The sequence below is a fragment of the Rhincodon typus genome, chromosome 31, assembly GCF_021869965.1.
Source record: "Rhincodon typus isolate 14 chromosome 31, sRhiTyp1.1, whole genome shotgun sequence".
NCBI lineage: Eukaryota > Metazoa > Chordata > Chondrichthyes > Orectolobiformes > Rhincodontidae > Rhincodon > Rhincodon typus.
This window is the reverse complement of record NC_063362.1, coordinates 21,503,880-21,513,694: the sequence shown is the minus strand read 5'-3', so window position 1 is coordinate 21,513,694 and position 9,815 is coordinate 21,503,880. Positions and strand designations below refer to the sequence as shown.

Genomic DNA, 9,815 nt, shown 5'->3' with positions numbered 1-9,815 from the left:
GTCTTGGCTGCATCTTCAGGGTATTCCACCATTCCTTAATCTGCTGTTCCTGAACCCAGGAGCTGTTAACTGGATGTGATGAACTTTGTCTTAATTTTACTTTTTTATTATTGTTATGTATGACTTCTGTCATTAACATTGATGACTTATAAAACTTTACATTGTATTTTTTGTGTAAAAATTCACGTGACAATAAATTTCTCTTCTATTCTATCCCCTTTATGCCCTCCTGATTTGCCTCTTAAAAATGCCCCTACACCCCTTATACTCTTCAAGAGTTTCACTTGATTCCAGTTGTCTATACCTAATATATGACTCCTTCTTATTCTTGACCAGGGCCTCAATATCTTTATTTATCCATTGTTCCCTACTTTTGCCGGCCTTACCCTTCACCCTAAAGGTTGTGAGAGGGATAGCCAGAGGAGACCCCTGAATTACCTTCCTACCCGTCCTGACAGTCACTGAACTGAAGTGTAACCACCTCTCTAAAGCTACTAACCATCACACTCTGTGTCTCCTGAATGCTCCTCAGTGACTCTAGCTGCCTCTCCAGCCGATCCAAATGGTCTGATATGAGATGGACCCAAACATACCTCCTGCAGACTTAGTCTTCAGAGACGACCAACAGTTGACATGATTTATTGCAGGACAGGACCTCCTCATTAAGTGGAGTATATATAGAGAGATACTATCTCCTATTTTGGGGAATCCAGAAGATGCAGGTCATCACACATTATCACCTTCTTGTGATCGGGTGCAGCTTCCCTCATGGCTGATGTCATCTTTACATTTTCATTTAATCCCCATTGATATGATAGCTAATTTTACGTGTCAAGTTAAGTGTACTGGTACAGCACATTCTTAAAATTAGAGCCTTGTAATTCAGGAGCTAAAGTAGGAATCACTCCAACACACAAATGGTAGTAAAACTTTCAAACGTGCTCTCCCAGGATCGATGGAAATTTTGAAAACTGAGATCAGTAATTATTGTTAGGTCAGTGCATCAAGGGACATGGCCCAAAAGGCAGTTAGATGGAGTCAAGACATAGACCTGTCATGATCTCATTGAACAGCAGAACAGGCTCGAAGGGCTGAATGGCTTCATTGCGTTCCTTCTAATGTTTCAGAAAGAAATACAACATAGCACACAGGAAAAAACAAACATTTCATCAATAGTTCCTAAATAGTGAAAAAGGGGCAGAAGTTAAGATTTAATAAATGACAACATTGTAGGGGTAAAAGGAACACGTCCTCAGTGGTAAGGGAAGATGGCATTGTTCGGGTGGTGGGTTCCAAATACCTCCTTTTGCTCGAGTCCTTCTGTAAAAGCTATTGATTCTCACAAAGAGATTTCCAAGGGCAGGCAGGTTGTGACTGTAAATGTTATGCATGTTAAGTGTATGTGTGTGTGTGTGTGTGAGTGTGTCTGTGCTGTGGGGGCTGGGGGGGAAGTGCTTTGATCCTGTTTAGACTAGGTTTGCAGCAAACTGCTGGTTTAGGTACACCTGGCGGCTGGGGACACTTAGCAAGGGGCAGTGAGAGTGCGTGGTGAATGGCACAGATTTCTGGTGGTGCCTTATGTCTGCAATGAGTGAAGTATGGAAACAAGAGAATGCTCCCACTCTGGGAACAGAAGAAAGGATCCTTCTACGGCCAAAGCCGCAGAGACCTTGGCCCAAAACCAGGAAGAACGTGACAGGTTAGTAAGACTAGCCTTCAGAATAACTTTCTAGCTTTAGAGTTATGTTTGGCTTTGTCACCAGGTATTATAACTGACAAATGTGGCATAATAGAATTTTAAATATTTACAGAACAAATAAACCTTCCTTATTCAGTGGATTTATGGTAATTTGTTACATGTGGCGTGTATTTAAACTTGAGGAATAAGCTCAGTTAGCAAGCACAGAGCATCACTGGTTCTCATTGCCAGCAAACTGGTCTGGTCTATGCAAGGAAGCAACATTTGCAATTCCCAACTCCATAACAGTATCTCATTAATTCCTAAACTAGTTCTAAGTTTACGTTCTCTTGTCATCCTGATATACGCTGTGACATTAATGTCATGAATATTATTGCGTGACTGCTGGAACAGTGATTGTTTCAATTCCTTTGATTATTTTTACTGGCCAGCAAGCTTAAAAATGCTGACTGACTATCAGAATTAGATATGTTGTTGGGCTTCCTTAGTCAGTGATCACTGGGAGAACCTGGTGTAGTAACACAGCCAAAGGATACTTAAATTCATTGCATCAACATTGCAGAAAGAGAAATAATCTTTCTTGTTCTGGATATGAAGGGAGTGCAAGCAAGCTTTATCAGGCCAATTGCTGGGATGGCAGAACTGATTGATGAAGAGAAAATGGATTGGTTTGTACTATATTCACTGGAGATTAGAAGAATGAAGGGGAATCTCATAGGAACCTGTAAAATTCTAATAGGACTAGACAGAGACGAAGGATATTGCCAATGACCAGGGAGTCCAGAACCAAGGGTTACAGTCTAAAGATATGGGGTAGGCCGTTTAGGACTGAGGTGAGGAGAGATTTTTTCACCCAGAGAGTGGTGAGCCTGTGGAATTCTCTGCCATAGAAAGTAGTTGAGGGCAAAACATTGAATGTTTTCAAGAAGGAAATAGTCATAATTATTAGGACTAAAGGAAGTCAAAGTGTATGGAGTGAAAGTGGGAACAGGATACTGAGTTGGATGATCAGCGATAATCATAATGAATGGCGGAGCAGGCTCGAAGGATTTACTCCTGCTCCTGTTTCTATGTTTCACAAAGTCTTTTCTTCACTTCATGATATTATGGGAAGTGTACCTAGGGTTATTTAAATTGAGTGAGTATTGCATTAGCACTTTAATTTTCCCCAAAGGAACAGGAAATCTTATTGCAATACCTTTAATTGTTAAAAGATACTAATTCCCTTTGGGTCATTATACTACAATAAGCACACTATATTAATGCATGAGATAGCAAGAACTGCAGATGCTGGAGTTAGAGATAACACAGTGTGGAGCTGAAGGAACGCAGCAGGCCAGGCAGCATCAGAGGAACAAGTAATTTTGATGTTTTGGGTCGGGACCCTTCTTCAGAAAATTGTTCTGAGGACGGGTCCAGATCCAAAATGTCAACGTTCTTGTTCCTCTGATGCTGCCTGGCCTGCTGTGTTCCTCCAGCTCCACACCGTGTTATCACTATATTAATCATAGAATAGATTCCCTACAGTGTGGAAACAGGCTCTTTGGCCCAACAAATCCACACTGACCCTTGGAGCATCCCACCCAGACCCATCCCCCTATAACCCACACACCCCTAAACACTACAGGCAATTTAGCATGGCCAATCCACCTAGCCTGCACATCTTTGGACTGTGGGAGGAAACCAGAGCACCTGGAGGAAACCCACGCAGAGATGGGGAGAACGTGCAAACTCTGCACAGACAGTCACCTGAGGCTGGAATTGAACCTGGGTCCCATGGCACTGTGAGGCTGCAGTGCTAACCACTGAGCCACCGTGCCACCCAAATGCTGCCTTTGTTAAACATGGAATGAACAGTGTGTTGATTGGACCGTTTAATGTTCAGAAGTTTTATTTTTGCATTGATGGATTATTACATCTCAATATATCTTACATGTTGCGAATTACTCACGATGCTGTGACTGCAATTGTTTAACTTCGGCCTCACAGTCCATCTGCGTTTAGGGTGATGGCCTTTTGTGTGTAAAAGTGTGTCAGTTATTACAAAAGTTTTGCTGCTAACTTATGCTTGTTGTCTTTTTCCAATTTAAATATTGTGTGATCTCAGAAATGAATGGTTTCTTTGTGTGTGTTGTGGCTTGGAGTTTAATGGAATGGTGAGAATTATTGAGGATATTGGTGAACTCTTCTAATTCTGCTTCTGTGGTGAGTCCGACTATGTCAGACATCAATATTGATACAGAAGGTAATATATCAATGTGATACCATCATCTAATAAAGTCGTGAATAAGGATGAAAAAGAGGCACCTAAAAACCAAAAATTAAACCCCCAAAAAATCAAAAATTAGCTTTGAGAGCATCTTAAGAGGAACTCTCAAAAAAAAAAGAAATTATTTTGACCTTGATGTAACTCTAGGGAATTGAAGCATGAACTAACCTGACTTGAGTATAATTAGGAAAAAATGTGAAGAAATGTTCTGCAAAACAACTTGCTCCAGGGATTTTTTTGCATTTTTAAGGTATCTAACATATTAACAAAGGAAACAAGGTGTTAAATGCGCAGATACTACCATTGCCATAGTCAGAATATTCAAACAGTAATTTGATGAGAAGGTCATTCCTTCTAACAGGCTCTGTGCATTTTGCATGAAAGTGTATTCTGTCCAAAGTACATAACTTCCCTGGGGAGGTGAATGACCAGATTGAAATTTCTAAACAAATAAAGTGAAACTCCCCTGAGCTCAAACATAATTGACCCAGCTCTCCAGAATATAGATCTAATATTAGAACCTACATTACTGAGCCATGACCAGTTACATTCTTCAGATAACATTTCCATGATTGCAATACCATGAGATACACTCATGTGTGCCACAGAACAATGTGCAATATTGCCAATGCCTACAGCTATTAAGGAGCAGTAGATACAATGCTTATTGTCCTGCTGTATTACTTGTCAGTTCTTTAGTTTGATGTAATATTTACAAATCTTGTATTCATGTACTTTGTACATGAACTTCACATGATGGAAAAGTACAAAATTACTTTGCCTCAAGCAAGATGTGAGATTGGAAGCAATTCCCATGATCTTAAAATAATATATTTCCAGTAATTCCAAAGTAATTAAGAAATTCTCATAGGACACATAGAACATTTCTTTATAGGACACAAACTGGGAAGTGAAAGTTAGGAATAACTGATATATTTTGTAGAGTTGGAAGGTATATTTATGAAGTTTGGTTGTATTAATTGTGTTACATTTCTGGCCAACTTTGCTTTCCGTATTTCTCTCAGTGGAATTGATTAACTTCGATGCATAATTCTCCGAACACTTATTGACCTACTGTGACTCACACAAGTAGACATAGCCAAATGATTAATGTTGATAGAAGCTTTGTTCACATGAAATGATGGTTCTAGCCCTCTTCTTAGCCAATGTTGACATGTTTGGCACTTTTCTGGAAGACCAGTCCTCATACCTTGTGGTCATTGCTGGAAGTGGTACTGGCTAAGTCCTCAAGGTAGTCTGTTGCCACCAATCCTTCTATGCTTTTGCTTTGTTTTGGGTCTATCTAGTGATTAGTGGTAGAGAGTACACCACTATTGAATATCTGTGGAAGAGACATTGTTCTTCAGCAACAAGAATGCTTATTGCAAAACAGCAATAAATAGAACTACATTTGGCCAGGTTACTAGGATCTTTGGGAGCTGATTATCTGATATATCTGCTCCCTCTGAAAGCTAGAGTAGGATGCTTCATCTCCATTGACAGACAAGTGGAACACCACTGGTCATGGATCTCCAGTAAGAAAAACACCCCTCCGCAGCTACATTCTGTCTCTGTAACCAAGCCAAGTTTGTATCCAATTCACCATGGATCACATGTGATTTAATCTTCTTGACCAGCCTAACATGAGGGACTTTGTCAAATGGTCCAGTAAAGTTATGTAGACAATGTCCACTACCTTACCCTCATCAATCATCTTTGTTACTTCCTCAGAAAATTCAGCCAAGTTTGTGAGACAAGGCCTCCCCTGCATAGAGTCATTCTGACTATCCCTACCAAGTCCATTTTCTCCAAATGTGATTAAATCCTATTCCTAAGAATCTTTCTCCAATAATTTCCCTACCGCTGATGTAAGTCTCACCAGGCTATAATATCCTGGATTATCCCTGTTGCCCTTCTCAAAGAAAGGAACAACATTGGCTATTCTCCAGTCCTCTGGGACCTTGCCTGTGGCTAAAGAGGATACAAAGGTCTCTGTCAAGGCCCCAGCAATCTCCTCCCTTACCTCCCTCAGCATCCTGGGATAGATCCCATCAGGCCCTGGGTACTCATCTATCTTAATGAATTTCAAGACTCCCAACACCTCCTCCTTTTTAATATCAACATGCCCTAGAATGTCAACATACCCCTCCCTAATCTTACCATCATCCATGCTCTTCTCCATGGTGAATACCAATATGAAGTAGTCATTAAAGACCTCACCCACTTCTTCTTGCTCCATGCATAAATTCCCTCCTTTATCCTTGAGTGGACCTATCCTTTCCCAAGCTACCCTCTAGCTTCTAATATAAGTACAAAATGCCTTGGGATTCTCCTTAATCCTACTTGCCAAGGACATCTCATATCCCTTCCTAATTTAATGTTTAACTTCTTTTCTGTTTCCTTTACACTCCTCAAGGGTCTTGTTTGATTTCAGTGTTTTCTTTGTAAATATTTTCAATAAAACTTTAAATTATTTTATTGGCTGCTTTACCACTCACTGGGATAATGCGATAGAAATCAAACCCCACTATTCCCAGAGGGCCACCAATGTAAAGATTTAATAAGCTGCTAAAATTCCCAATTTGCCTCTGACTGATGGCCATCCAGGATAAATGCAAACCAAACCAGATTCCTTCAGTGACCATTAAAAAACTGCATCTATTGTCAAACTCTTAACTTTAGCAAGAACAGTAAAAGAACGCTATTTTGAATTTACATTACTTAAACTTTATCGCTTTTAAAATTCCCAAACACAGACACAAAGAATTAAAAAAGCAGACAAAACACAACATTATGAATACAGGAAAGAAAATAGTCAGGAGAACACAATTCGATAGATTGGATTCAAAATCCCTTTGATTCTTCAATGATACCATAGTGTTTTCTGTATAGTCATAATCAATCTGTTTTCACTGGTTCATTGTTTGGAAGAATTTGGGTTCTTCCTTTCTGTCTTTTGGTTTTAGAAATTATTTTTCAGTGTCTCTGAAATAGCTTTTCTGCTCTTTCAAATGTTAAAAAAAAACAACTTTACAGAGAAAGGGGGGACACAGAGAAAGATTGATACAGGCCATGTCTGGAAGTCTCCGTGCTTCTCTGCTTTAATTCACCACACAGTGTTAAGTTGCAACCTTCTGACCAATCAGAGCTTTGTTACTAAGTTGATCTCTCCTGAACCCACAATAAATTGTGCAGATCATCTGGATTCAATGTTCCCAAAAATGTAACATGGAATAGCAGAAAGCTTGCTTTGTTTTCTGCAAGCTGTACATTCTCCCATTGTTAAAAGCAATTTTTCTCATTTTCATTCCACAGCCCAAAAATAAAAAACATTTGGGCTCTTAGTACTGTGCTGTAGTAATTTACTGCTTTCAAGCTTTTTAAATTAGCTTCTTTGTAATACAATATCTCTGTACTGTTTACTGAGATTTACCCCATTCCCAGATTTTTCCACTTTGTTTCATGATCAAAATTGTGGTGACTTGCTTCTTCCAGGATTTTCACACTTTCTGTAGCTAAGATACAGTATTCCTGTTTCTTCCTGAGTTCATACCTTTCATAGTCTAATATACCAAGTACTTTCTTCAACACAAATTTAAAATAAACTCCTCTAGCTATAGCATTAATTTTGTCAATTACTATGCCTTGGTGCTTTTAAATATTTAGTTTTCCCTGACTCCTCTTCTTCTGCCAGACTCACAAGATATATTTGAATTTTCTCAAATACAGCTGAAATAAATTCTGAAGCCTTCAGGATTCTGGTCTAAATTTTCGTTCCTGGCCCTTTCACTGCTCCTTATGGCCTAATGTCAATGGTTACGGTATTGTTGTAAGAGATGAGAACACTCTTTTACACTTTCTTGTCTTCCTGTCCCAGTCTTTGCATAATTTCTCATTAAGTTACTCCCCCTTTCTCTCAGGGCTAACCAAATTTATGTCCTGGAGCCTCCCACACTCCCAACAGAGCTTCGTTCACAAAGTCAGCTGTTTTTCAAAGTGTGGCTGGTCTTTCTCTTTTTTTCCCTAGCCCACGTTCCTGCCCCCTCGCTTCTTACCAGCTTCTGAATGAAGTTCTACCTTTGGAGTGCTGAGCTGACCTTTTTGCTGGATTCCATGATTGCTGCTGTCTCTCTCTATCAGCAATAACACTTCAGCCAACGATTGACTGTCTGTGTCTTTTTTGAAGTTGTAACGTTTTTAAAGTAGTAAGCTGGCTTGCTTGAAAAGTTTTCTTTCTTCTGAATGTTTGGGATTTCTCTTCCTCCTGATGGAGCACAGATCTGCATCACTGTTACGGTTTGTGACTTTCTGAGATGAGAGCTCCTGGTACCTTGTGGTATCTGTCACCTCAATCAGTATATGGGACTGGGTAAGAGTTATTTGAGGTGGATAACTGCTACCGCTCGTCCTTTGTCTTTTCTTTGTCTTGGACCTAATTAGTGATTTCTGGTATTGAATATATCATGATAAAATATCTACAGAAAAGGCAGTATTCCTGGATGATAAGAAATGTTTGTTGCATAATGGCAATAGGTAAAAAAGTAAGTTAATTGAGTCTAGCTACATTTGGTCAGTTGCAATTTCTCAGATCTCTGGGTGCTGGCACAGATATATTCTGTTCCCTCCAGTAGCTACAATAGGACTCCTTGTCTCCACCTCAGACTATGGTAATATCATTAGAGTGGGTACAGCCAATATAACATGAACATTAACCTCTTCAGAACTATTATCTTATACAACAGCATGCATTTAGTTTCCCCACTAGGGATCATTGAACAGATAAATGTGCATGAGTGGGAAAACTGGTGGATTCTTCCACTCCCCAAATCAGGACAGCATCGTAGATAAGGAACTTCAGGTTTTTAAAGCTCAGTTATTTAATGCTTTTACTGGCTGAACTGTCAGGAAGCTCTTAATCTGCTTAGTAATGAACAAATGACACCCATCATTCATTACACTTTCATTAAAATCAGCAACAATATTTTAAAACTAAAGGAGTGACATTCTAGACTGGTAAAATAAAATTTTCAGTGCCAGAGAGGCTGCTTATCATTTATTAAGTTAAACTGTTAATTTCAATGGCCTCGCCTTTTAGAGTCATAGAGTTATAGTGATTTGCAGCACGGAAACAGATCCTTCGGTCCAACTTGTCCATGTTGACCAGATATCCTAAATTAATCTTGTCCCATTTGTTAGCATTTGGCCCATATCCCTCTAAACTCTTCCTATTCATGTACCCATTCAGATGCCTCTTAACTGTTGTAATTTTACCAGCCTCCACCACTTCCTCTGGCAGCTTATTCCAAACACGCACCACCCTCTGAGTGAAAACATTGTTCCTTAGGTCCATTTTAAATCTTTCCCCTCTCACCTTAAACCTATGCCCTCCAGTTTTGGATTCTCCCACCCCGGGGAAATGACCTCGGCTGTTTACCTCATCCATGCCCCTCATGATCTAATAAACCTCTATAAGGTCACCCCACAGCCTCCGACGTTCCAGGGAAAATAGCCGCAGCCTACTCAGCCTCTCCGCATAGCTCAAACCCTCCAACCCTGGCAACATCCTTGTAAATCTTTTCTGAACTCTTTCGAGTTTCACAACATCCTCTCTATAGCAGGGAGACCAGAATTTTATTAGTGTTGAAAAGGTATCTAGCAGTTAACACGAGGGTGATTTCATTAGTTTTAATGCTGTATGTAACAGCAAGATACTAGTATATTTAAACATGTCAAGAAGCAAGGCAGACCTGACAGTAACTTTCTATCTGAGATAGTAGGAACTGCAGATGCTGGAGAATCCGAGACAACAAGGTGCAGAGCTGGATGAACACAGCAGGCCAAGCAGCA

At 39.8% G+C, this 9,815-nt stretch overlaps 1 protein-coding gene across 2 annotated transcripts in view; it reads left to right on the top strand.

Moving 5' to 3' along the window:
- Positions 1–1,541: 1,541 nt before the first annotated feature.
- Positions 1,542–9,815, top strand: part of clcnk (chloride channel K) — a 53,614-nt gene continuing 45,340 nt past the window's right edge. For both annotated transcript variants that reach the window (XM_048615121.1, XM_048615122.1), the window contains exon 1: positions 1,542–1,699. In XM_048615121.1, the coding sequence (XP_048471078.1) occupies positions 1,579–1,699 (121 nt within the window). In that variant the 5' untranslated portion in view covers positions 1,542–1,578. The remainder of the gene's footprint in view (positions 1,700–9,815) is intronic.